Below are 12,477 nucleotides of genomic sequence, written 5' to 3' on the forward strand. Positions count from 1 at the left end.
TTTTAATGTTATTCTTTTTTCTGCCTATCGTACTATACACATCACTAATTGGGAAGAGTTAACAAGCGATTTTTCCCCAAGGCTATAGGTATTCTGCAGCCAACTTCAAAGAGGTGCATGGGGAGTACCCAGGATTAATTGTTTGGGAAATTTCCTTTCTTCCCTCGAAGCAAGTACCTAGCCTCCATTTAGTCACTTCACTGATGCCTATGAACACATCAAGTGGGGAATCCCAGATACCTGTCCATGTCTTGCCATAGAGCATACAATCTGTTTGGGGGAGGAGGAAAGAGGAAGATAAACTCCTAGCTCGGTGCTGATCACACAAGAGAACACTTTTCAAATCCTACATTCTGCTTTCTTTGAAAATATTCTAAAATGTATAAGGGTATGATAAAATCCAAACCTGAAGAGTTTTGTCATCACACAAATTTTACTGACCAACGTATTTTAATTGATGTATTTGGATGTACTGCACAGAAGTAAATAAATCAGGAGATTTTTAATTTGTATAACCAATACTGGAATATAAAATCATATGAATCCAAGAATTTAAAAGTAGTAGCTTGGCTTGTTCAGTTTTTGTCTAAACAATACCTTCAGTATATTCTGGATTTGTTTCACACAAGCATTTCTACCACCATCTCACCTAGATTGAATATTATACCTTTCTACTTGCTTCCTAATCAGAATGCATCCACCAGCTTTGAAATTACTTCCATTAATGCAAATTACTGTTCTTTATATGCCAATGAAGGTGTCAGAACTTCCTAAAATTTCCACAATTTGAATTAAATTTAGTGATTTTAAATCTGCACATATTTTTCTATTGTTTTTGTTTATATTGAGTTAAGGAACAAACAAATGCTAGCCAACCAGCTCACCAGATAACTACACTAAATTATATTTACCAGGAGGGAGGAAGATCTAATCTGTGATGAGTTAGCAAATCTCAACTGTGGGGAAAAAATAGGGGACTACAATTGATTTCAATAGTCCTGAGCTGAGAAGAAAAAGCATTGGCCAGGTTTCCCAGTCCTCAAGGTTGCCCCAACTAGAAGTGCACATCCATGAATTAAGTTGAAACAGGGTCACACTCAGCTGTGATGTATCCAATGTTCAAACAACTGCCCCACCTTCCAGACTCGAAGTCCAGCCTCACACATTAAGAATGACTACTTCATTTAGGTACCAACGGCCCAATGATTATACCCAGCATTCATCACCACTGCAGGAAAAGCTGTGGCTAACCAGACACTATAGGATTAATGCATCAGCAAAGATCTGGAGACCTTTTGACAAGAGTTTAAAGAAGCCTTGCTCTTGGTTGAACTGTTACAAGTTCAATCAGATAAGAACGCTGTTTTACTGTACAGCCCTAATTAGCAGCTGGAGTTTGGATCCAAATTGTTGACAGTAAACATACTCAGTCTTGATACAAAGTGCTAAGTGCATCTGGATTTTCAGTTAAAAAGTGTGTGAGATTAAGTGGGTCAGATGGTCTTAAGATATGCTGGAAGGTTTGGGCCTAAGTTTTAAGTAAGATTTCAGAAGTAATGAGAACTTAGAAGGAAAAAGATGGCTATAAATAGGAATACTAGATCTTGTTCAAACTTTTTTTTTCTGCTGATTGGGACATTTTTTTTTCCAAATTAGGCCCCCCTTTTATAAGAAGGGGGGGTGTAGGGTGTGCTTAACAACTAAAAACCAAACAAACCAAAACCAAGTGTTCAAATCAAAATTTTATTCTCCTCGTCCAGGATGCACTCCAGCCCCTGCGGTGCCCACCGGTCGCGGAAAGCCTCAAGCGTACCGGCAGACACCGCGTGCTCCATCTCCAGGGCCACCCGGGCGCGGAGCAACCCGCGAAAGAGAGGCAGACAGGCCGAGCGACCGCCCCCCCGGACCGCGAGCATCCTGGACCTGTGGATAGCCACCTTGGACAGGCCCAGGAGCAGGCCCACGAGGATGTCCACCGATCTGCCCGCCCCCCTCCTCACCGAGCGGCCAAAGATCAGGAGCGTGGGACATCTTGTTCAAACTCAATTGAGAGCGAAAGAAGAAAGATGTCTTAAACCACAAATTGCGCTCCTTTGCCACCAACTCCACCCCCGACCCTAACCACACTCTCAGGCTGAACGATCCATCTGCAAGCTTGATGCCCTGTTCAACCCTCAGCTGAGCTTGAAACCTCATATTCTATCCATCACCAAGATCACTCACTTCCACCTCTGCAAGATTGCTTGCCTCCTGCCTTCCATTGCTGAAACTGTTAAACAGACCTTTATCATCTCCAGATGCAATGCTGTCTTTACTGGCCTCCCACCCTCCATAAATCCAACTTGTCCCAAAACTTTGCACATGCATCCTGCCCTGCACGAAATCCTGCTCAATCACCACCTCCAACCTTGCTGCCCTACATTGGCTCCAAGCCATTAAAATCCTCATCCATGCTTTTTAAAAATCACTGCATGGCCTCACCCCACCCTATCTCCAAATCTTCTGAGCTCGATACCACTTCATAAACACACTGTTCCTGACACCAGCCATCTGTGAATTCTCTCACCTTATGCTCCACCACGGATGGCAGAGTATGCAGTCACCTCAGTCCTACTCTCTGGAATTTCCTCCCTAAAACTCTCTGCTTCTTCACCTCTCTTTTATCCCCTCAAAACCCAACTCTTCAACAAGTTTTTCATTACCCTCCCAATCTCTCCCCATCTAGTGCAGCATTCATTTCCTTATGCCTATTGTAAAGCACTTCAGAATATTTCTTTGCATTAAATGCACTCTATAAAGAAATGGTTTTTCAAACTCAGTCCACACAGGAGTCTAACTGTGCTTCTGACAGTTAAAGATTTAGTTTAACAGCATAAATACAGCAAAATGTTAGGTGAAGTTAGAAAAAGAGGATAAACTCAAGAAAAGGACCAGAACTGTTTTGGAATAGCAGCTGAACAGTTACACAAGCAAACAGATCATATGTTTTCATATTAATGCCATCCAAGATATTAACTTAAACAGGAAGTTTACTGCTGCTGCCTGTTACTTCACTAAAACTAAAATGGGCTAAACACGTACTGCAATTCTCAAAGCTGAATATTGCTGTTACTCTTTATTATGCTACGGCTGTGATACATCATTCTGAATTAAGTTATGTGAATTGAACACCTTTAACATTGCATTATTGTAATTCATTGATTACCAAGAGATAGTAAAATAATTAACTGCATTAATTCTTCAGTCCACAATATCTTTGGGGTAAGCCAAAAGTTGAAACTGTCTGTTAGAATACTGTCACAAAGCTCAAAAGCAAAATTGGGAATCACATGTAAAATCTTTATAGAGAAATCTAAATCTCAATCCATTAATTATTCTTACATTATTTCAAGAAATCAAACTCTGTGGCTCACTCGCAAAATAAATCGATCAGAAAGGAGATTCTTGTTTTAGCAGTTTTTCTCCCAAATGGATTTCAAGTTAATAACGACTTAGCTTTTGAAATCCTATCTAGGCATAAGAAATCTGACAGTACAAGAAAACCTGATCTGTCGGTCCCCAGCACCACCTGTCATCTGCCTTTGAACCAACTCCAGCTGCCTCACTCTGGAGGTACATTTCAGGAGGCACAAAAAAACACCACCACCAGCAGCACCTCCTCCTCCTCCACACACACACAAACACTGACAGCCACTGCTGCTCGGTGCTGTGGATTAGCAGTCGGCGGAAAACAAAACCTACACTGCACAATATCGTGCCATTAGAAAAAGAATTACGATCCTTGCATTTGTGGCGGGGATGTTCCTCCCCCGTTCAAACGTAAAAAAAAAAATCAAGATTAGCATGTGCAAATCGTTTCTACCATCCCGGGAAGGGGAAAAAAGATAGCAGATAAGAGAATAGGGACAATAAACAAACTCCTCTTGGTAAACTCATGATCCGTTCCTCGCAGGTTAGGTTACAAAGGCTCTCGGCATCCGGTGAAAACCCGAAACGTCGCACGGCAGGACCACGAATTGGCTGCTTCAATCCCGCGGCGTTTCTCGTACGTTAATTTGTACTGCTCCTGATTCTTACACGGAAAAAAAATCGATTTTTAAAATATATATATATATATATATGTATATATAGTGGACGCCTATTTGAAAGTAAACTCACCACTTGGTAGCGGCTACAGGCCTGGTGATGCTCCATCATTGTCACTCCTTCAGCGTCCGGCACACGACGACGACGACGGCGGCGGCGGCGGCGCAAAACACACGACCGTTACCCACTCGGCGCGCTCCCACCGCCCAACGTCCGATTCCCTTTGTTCTTGACGTTCCTTAGAATCCTCGGGGTTTTTTTTTTTCTCTTTTCCCCACCTCCGATTCGAAAACAACAAACCTGCCGCGACTGCGACTGCGGCGGCTCGCGTGCGAACGGTTCTGGATCCGACACGGCACGGCACGGCGCAGGCCTGGCCTTTGTGACGTCACCCGCCCGGGCTGCGTGGATTCCGCGGAACTTCCCCTCTCCGGTTGGCGTCATCTGTTTTTCCGGAGATGCACAGAGTGTGCTGAGTGGAGGAAAGTTGGTTTTGCGCTGAGAGAGCCCAATCTCTCCCCACCCCTCCCTCCCACAAATGATCAATGATAGAAGGCTAAAGTTTTAGTTACTGGGTTCTGAAAGATAGTTCAGATTTCTGTGACATTGGCTCGTTTGGAAACATTATCTTCAGGTTGCCCGGTCCCGCCACTTGGTTTGTTACTGCAGCTGGAAAATGAAATGCTTTGATGTACTCAAGACCCTTCGATTTTGAATTGATAGATTAGGACAGCTAGGAGCAAAGTGGTGCGGTTATTCAGGCAGATTGTCCGTCTTTGGTGGCCTGTTCGCTGCAAACACTTCCCTCATCTGTTTTCTCAGCATTTGTTTTTCAGGAAGTATCAATGATCTAATGAATCATGTGTGGTTCAGGCATTGTCTTTTATGGAGCACTATACGGGGTTGTTAGTTTGTGGCTACACTCTGACTTTTTTGGGGGACGGTCTGAGCATGTGTGGAAGAACTTGCATTTATATAGCACCTTTCACAACCACCTCAAGACGTCTCAAAGTGTTTGCAGCCAATGAAGTACTTTTAAAGTGTAGCCACTATTGTAGGAAAATGCAGCAGCTAATATGCGCACAGCAAGGTCCTACAAACAGCAATGAAAGACATAACCAAATAATCTGTTTTTAGTATTGTTGGTTGAGGGATAAATGTTGGCCAGGACACCAGGAGAACGCCCCTGCTTTTCTTCCAATAGCGTCATGGGCTCTTTTACTTTCATCTGAGAGAGCAGACGAGGCCTCAGTTTAAAGACTCATCCGAAAGACACCACCACCGATAATAGCACCATCAGAATTTTCTGCCTTGTAGCAACAGGCTTGTTGGCAGGGATCTAAACTTAATGAGCCCATATCCAGGAAAAAGGGTTGGGATTACAGCAAGGTCAAAGAGGCGGGCAGAAGTCCCACCCTGCTGCGGTAAAATTCAGGCCTACGTATCAATTAACTGCTTTAAAAGAGAACTTCTTAAGATGGTAATGGAAAGTCCCCATACCTTAGTGGGTTTATGCACACGGTGTCGAACTGAATCGTTCATATCATTGCGACCTCAGGTGCAACCCCAATCCCTGGTCTGTGCTTAGTTAGCTAATTTATCCTACAATCAAAGTGGGGATGGCTCAGTGATAATGTATTGCTTTGCATTCTCCTGAGTTCCATATTTGATCCCTGTGTACTGTTTGTGCCAGCAGTGAAGAGACCATAACAGTCTTTGGTGACCCTGGCAAAGAGAAGAAAAATTAAGACAGGTTCTTGCTCTTAATTAGTATCCAGTGATCCCTGTTGGAAGTGCATATATGTGGATATTAAGTTAAGACAGAATTGTGCTTCATAATTATGTCTCACGGTCAAATAGCTTGCTGAGAGTGTCTAGCCTCACACATAAAATGGCCATTTAGAAGAGGTATGGCGCCATTGCAGCACCCATGGAATTATTCTCCAGCATAAATCACCACTTGAGGAAGGGAAAAAGGCTAGATTTTGCACTCTTGATCAGTACCCAGGAACTCCTGCTGAAATTGTACTTATGTTTGGCTTGGGTTTGCATGTGCCAAGTCCCTCCCCTATCACTCAGTGAGGAGGATAGTGATAGTCTTTAAGAGGATATAGACAGGCTGGTGGTGTGGGCGGACACGTGGCAGATAAAATTTAACGCAGAAAAATGCAAAGTGATACATTTCAGTAGGAAGAACGAGGTGAGGCGATATAAACTAGAGGGCACAACTCTAAAAGGGGTACAGGAACAGAGAGATCTGGGGGTATATGTGCACAAATCATTGAATGTGGCAGAGTAGGTTGAGAATGTGGTTAAAAAAGCATACAGGATCCTGGGCTTTATAAATAGAGGCATAGAGTACAAAAGTATGGAAGTCATGATGAACCTTTATAAAACACTGGTTCAACCACAACTGGAGTATTGTGTCCAGTTCTAGGCACTGCACTTTAGGAAAGATATGACGGCCTTAAAGAGGGTGCAGAAGAGATATACTAGAATGATTCCAGGGATGAGAGACTTTAGTTCCTTTTATAGACTGGAGAAGCTGGGTTATTCTCCTTAGAACAGAGACGGTTGCGAGGAGATTTGATAGAGGTATTCAAAATCATGAAGGGTCTCAACAGAGTAGATAGAGAGAAACTGTTCCCATTAGCGGAAGGGTCGAGAACCAGAGGACATAGATTTAAGGTGATTGGTAAAAGAACCAAAGGTGACATGAGGAAAATCTTTTTTACACAGCGAGTGGTTAGGATCTGGAATGCGCTGCCCGAGGGGGCGGTGAAGGCAGATTCAATCATGGCCTTCAAAAGGGAACTGGATTGGTATTTGAAAGGCAAAAATTTGCAGGGCTACGGGGATAGGGCGGGTGAGTGGGACCAGCTGGATTGCTCTTGTGTAGAGCCGGCACAGACTCTGTGGGCCAAATGGCTTCCTTCCGTGCAGTAACCTTTCTATGATTCTATGATCAAAAATGACTACTTGGGGAGGTATTTTAGGCCTACAGATGTCTGCAGCATTGCTGTGGGAAAGAGAAGGAGAATCCTGTTGACAATGGAAGAAACTAAAATTATAATTTAAAGTATGGTAATGGTTGGTTCTGGTAACATGATGACTGGCTAACGCAAACACTAACTACAGGAATATGCTAGAGCAATTCAGAGGAGTATAAGAAAAATATTTTCTTTTCTAAAAGAAAAATTAGTAGAATGGGCCTATACTTTCTGGAGTTTAGAAGAATGAGAGGTGATCGCATTGAAACATTTAAGATTATGAGGGGGCTTGACAGGGTCGATGCTGAGAGATTGTTTCCCTTGGCTGGAGAGTTTAGAACTAGGGAGCATAGTCACAGGATAAGAGGTCGGCCATTCAAGACTGAGATGAGGAGCAATTTCTTCACGTAGAGGGTTGTGAATCTTTGGAATTCTCTACCCCAGAGGGCTGTGGTGCTGAGTCATTGAATATATTCTAGGCTGAGATGGATAGATTTTTAGACTCTAGGGAAATCAAGGGATATGGGGATCGGGCGGGAAAGAGGAGTTGAGGTCAAAGATCAGCCATGATCTGATTGAATAGTGGAGCAGGCTCAAGAGGCATATGGTCTACTCCTGCTCCTATTTCTTATGTTCTTATTTACTGTGCCACATTGTATCAGTGTATGTGCCATGCTCCATCTAGCCTTTGGCCCTCCATTCACCACAACAATCTGCTCAATCACACCCTCACCTCCATTTTAAAGCCCTCGTCCCCAGTAAAACCCTTATTCTCTCCCACCCTAGTCGTTCCCCCTGTTATGTCCCCCAATTTTGTTCCCTTAAGTTCCAGGGACACAGACTTGAACGTTTATAGCACACAATTGGTTTAGTCATTCATCGCCAGATCCGGCTGGACCACATCAAGCACTATAGAGCCCTGCTGTCTTCTGCCAAAACTACTCACTACTCCAGAATTATCCTGGAATGCAAAGATAAACCCTGGCTTCTTTTCTCCACTACCAACCATCTCTTTAAAACCCTCTCCCCTGCCCTCACCTCCAACAACAAGTGCGAGGAGCTCATGGACTTCTTTGTCAGTAAGAATGAGACCGTCCATTCAGCTGCCTCTGCCGCTTCCCTCCATAGCCTACCAAGCCAAATTCTGCCAAGGTTCCTCCCTGCCCTATCCTTGAACTTGCAACTGTATCTAGTTTCTCTCCTAAGTCCCCTCATGCCCTCTCCAAGCTTTTCTTGTCCATGGGATCCACCTCCTGCTCTCTCAACCCTGTTCCCACTAAACTGCTGACCACCCAACTTCCCTTCCTCGCCTTCATGCTAGCTAATATTGTACATGGTTCCCTCTCCTCAGGTACCGTCTCGTTCCCTTTCAAAAACTACTGCCACATCTCTCTTTTCCCTTTTCTCTCCAATGTCCTCCAACGTGTTGTCGCCTCCCAAATCTGCGCCCATCTTTCCCGCAACCCCATGTTTGAACTCCTTCAATCCAGTTTCCGGCCCTGATACAGCACTGAAATGGTCCTAATCAAAGTCACTAATGACATCCTCTGTAACTGTGGTGCACTATCACTCCTCACCCTTTTCGACCTGTCTGCAGTCTGTGACACGGCTGACCACACCATCCTGCTCCATTGTCCAGCTGAGTGGGACTGCCCTTGACTGGTTCCATTCCTATCTATCCAGAGAATCTCCTGCAATGGCTTCTCTTCCCGCCCCTCCACTGTTACCTCTGGAGTCCCCCAAGGATCTATCCTTGGCCTACTTCAATTTCTCATCTACACGCCGCCCCTCGGAGAAATGATCCGAAGATGTAGGGCTCGATTTTCGCACCCCCGAGCGGGCGCATTCATGGCGGGGGGGGCTCTGATAATCGGGGATTCCCGGGACGGGTCTGGAGCCCGGCTCAAACCCGCCCACTTCCGGGTTCACCAGTGCGCGCAGCACCCGCATGTGAGACTCCCGCTGGCAATTAAAGCCGGCGGGATGCCACTTAAGGTAATTATTTAGGTACTTCGGGTCGTTTTCAGACCTGATTAACATGATATTTTAGGAGGGGTGGGATTTTCCAAACAACTGGGACTGTTTCCCGTACTGGGAGAAACACTCCCAGTTGAAATGGACGTGTTGCAGCCATCAGCCTGTGGCAGCTGCAAAGGTCCATTTGACAGGTGTGGGGGGAGACCCTCACTCATTGCAGGAGGCCACTCTGTCACTTTGGACGAAGTTTGGCCTCCACCACCCTCCTCCTAACAATAAAATTCACAAACTTGCACACTTACCCCGGTGTCCAGACACATTTACCTACCTTGCGGATCCCCTCAAATGTACATCTTCCGGATGGGGGCCGCTGTAGCTGCAGTCATGACCTCCTTGGAGGACGAACAGCATCACCAGCCTCGCCGGCCACGCCGTCCACCTCTGACATGTGGAGCCCCACAACACAGTGCTGTGACACATCCACCTGCACAGCAAGAGGGAGGGCAACGGCAGAGAGAGATGGGTCGCAGAAGGCACTGCCCTCACCACAGGGTCTACAGACTGAGGTTCAGCCTCCTGGACCTCTCTGAGCAGCAGTGCACACGGAGGCTCAGAGTCAGTCGACATGGCCCGAGCACCATCTTCTTACCTGTTGCTGTCAAACTCACCTCTGCCCTCAACAACTTCTCCTCCGCATCCTTCCAGGGTACCACCGGGGACATCGCCGACGTCTCTCAGTCGTCTGCACAAAAGAGCCCAGCAAATACACCTACACCCACTCTGCAGTGACACAATGGGTGGCATCAGTTGTGGGTCTTCATAGTGATCCTCAGGAAAGGGCATTATTGCACAAACCAGACAAGATTCGCAAAGACGTGGCAGTAGTGGTTACAATATATGTTATGTGAGTTGATCAGAAATTAAATTAAGTAAAAACCATGACAAACCCTCAAACACCCTTGTGCATCCCCTTCATGCTCACGACACGTTTGCCTTACGCTTCCTACTGCACATCTGTGATGCATGCCCTGTGGCTGCAGCACAGGTAGTGGCAGGTTGAGTGATGCTGACCGTGAAAGAGATGCATGACAGGGTGAGTATGAGATAGAGCCATGAGATTGTATGAGGATTGAGTTGAGTGGTAGTGGCGGGATGAGTACTGGCGAGGTGAGTAAGTGCAGGTAAGATGAGGATGAGCTTTGAGTGGGTGTGAGAAGTGATATGATAGAGTAGTGTTGGCAGTGCAGAAGGAGATGTGGGTGGGGGCGGTGATGTGGCAGTTGGAGTGTAGGGGAATGAGTAAGTGTACTCACTTCAGCTGACCTACTTAGGTAATTGAAGCACCTCCTGCACTGTATGCAGGTGCGCAATATGTTGGTGGTGCAGGTGACCTCCTCTGCCACCTCGAGCCGGGCCTTCTTGGTGGCAGAGGCAGGCCGCTTCCTCCCGCCCGCCGGGTGGAAGATCTCTGTCCTCCCCCTCCTCCTCACCCCATCCAGAAGGACCTGGAGTGAGGCATCATTAAACCTGGGAGCAGCCTTCCCCCTGGGCTGCTCCATGCTGTAACTTTTCCTATTTCCTGCAGCATCAGTCAGTGGAGGACTGCCCCTTTAAATAGGGCTCCTCCAGCTAACAGCCTATGCTGTGCATGCGCAGTTCGCCCACTGCGCAGCTTTCCAGCGCGAAACCCGGAAGCACAAGTAAGTGGCTGCAATTAGCCTGCAATTGCATGCGGAGCACACCGATTTCACTGGGCCCATAATGTCAGGTTCCACATATATGCTGACGATACTCGGCTCTACCACGCCACTACCTCTCCCAACCCCTCCACTGCCTCATTGTTGTCAGGCTACTTGTCTGACATCCAGTCCCGGATGAGCCAAAATATCCACCAATTAGACAATGGGAAGACCAAAGCCATTGTCTTTGTTCTCCACCACAAACCCGAACCATTGATTCCATCCTACTTCCTGGCCACTGTCTCAAGCTGAACCAGACTGCTCGCAACCTCAGGGTCCTAATTCCACCTCCATAATATTGCCTGTCCCCGCTCTTGCCTCACCCATCTGCTGCTGAAACCCTCACACACGCTTTAGTTACTTCCAAACTAGACCATTCCAATGCCCTTCTGGCTGGCCTCCCAACTTCCACCCTTCATAAACTTGAGCTCATCCAAAACTCTGCTGCCCGTATCCAAACTCGCACCACGTCCTGTTCACCCATCACCCCTGTGCTCGCTGACCTACGTTGGCTCCCGGTCAGGGAATGCCTCGATTTTAAAATTCTCATTCTTGTTTTCAAATCCCTCCATGACCTCGCCCCTCCCTATCTCTGTAACCTCCTCCAGCCCAACAACCCTCCGAGATCTCTGCGCTCCTCCAATTCTTGCCTCTTGCGCAGCTCCGATTTTAATCGCTCCACCATTGGCAGCCATGCCTTCAGCTGCCTCGGCCCAAAGTTCTGGAATTCCCTCCCTAAACCTTTCCACTTCTCTCTCCTGCTTTAAGACGCTCCTTAAAACCTATCTCTTTACCAAGCTTTTAGTCACCTGTCCTAATATCTCCTCCTTTCGCTCATTGTCAATTTTTGTCTGATTATTCTCCTGTGAAGCACCTTGGGCTGTTTTACTACATTAGAGGTGCGATATAATTGCACCTTGTTGTTGTAATAAAGGTTCAATTAAACTGTCCAGCAGTCCTACCATTTCTTCCCTTGCAATTATTTCTCCTTAGCCATTTTCTTCCAAGCTATCTTGTTCTTTAAACTCTTTAAAATGGTTGTTTTTATTCAAGTCTCTCTGGCCTCCTATGCAGGTCCCTCAGACTAATTCCCTTTGTCCAATGTAGCTTTCGTACATACTGTAAGGTATCATTGCTACCATTGGTTCTTTTTTCTTCCTTGAGCTCATCTGAGTGTCTCTGGTTCCTCCAGTCGTTGTCTGACCTAAGTGTCTGGCTGCTTGGGATAAATCCTTCTCTTCCATGGTCCTCAATTCCCATCACAGCAGCTTCTGGCTCTGTCTTCTAAATGGTTTCAGGGCAAAGATGTCAAAAAAAAAAATCCACACCTGCCAGAGAGAGCGAAACGTCCTGCTCAAAGCTTGGAAATCCCAGCTATTGTCCCACCGTCCCATTATAAATGTGGACATTGGAATTCATAATGGGAAAGTTGGCAGGAAGATATAATACATTTTTAATACATTATAAATTGATGTGGAAGCATTAGTTTAATGCTCTCAATGGATTTGGATAACCTGGAAACAAGCATCATCAATTAAATCCATAATGTTTCCTTGCCCTGTGTCCAGTTTTTTTGAACTTGTCTGAAGATGACACTCAGAGGGGCATCTTGAAACAACCTCAGCCCCCCCCCCCCCCCCCCCAGCCACCCGCGTGAAACATCGCGAGATCTGCGGCCGGTCCGA

At 46.0% G+C, this 12,477-nt stretch overlaps 1 protein-coding gene across 2 annotated transcripts in view; it reads right to left on the bottom strand.

Annotated features, from left to right (window-relative positions):
- ndfip2 (Nedd4 family interacting protein 2) overlaps nt 1-4,483 on the bottom strand; it is a 78,264-nt gene extending 73,781 nt beyond the window's left edge. Inside the window, exon 1 of one of the 2 annotated variants that reach the window (XM_067986497.1) lies at nt 4,159-4,483. Coding sequence is in view for 1 of the 2 variants with exons in the window: in XM_067986496.1 (XP_067842597.1) it covers nt 4,159-4,197 (39 nt within the window). In the remaining variant the exon portion in view is untranslated. The remainder of the gene's footprint in view (nt 1-4,158) is intronic. The other variant, XM_067986496.1, reaches the window with a different exon arrangement.
- Nucleotides 4,484-12,477: the final 7,994 nt, after the last annotated feature.

This window comes from Heptranchias perlo, chromosome 6, assembly GCF_035084215.1.
Source record: "Heptranchias perlo isolate sHepPer1 chromosome 6, sHepPer1.hap1, whole genome shotgun sequence".
In the NCBI taxonomy this organism is placed as follows: domain Eukaryota; kingdom Metazoa; phylum Chordata; class Chondrichthyes; order Hexanchiformes; family Hexanchidae; genus Heptranchias; species Heptranchias perlo.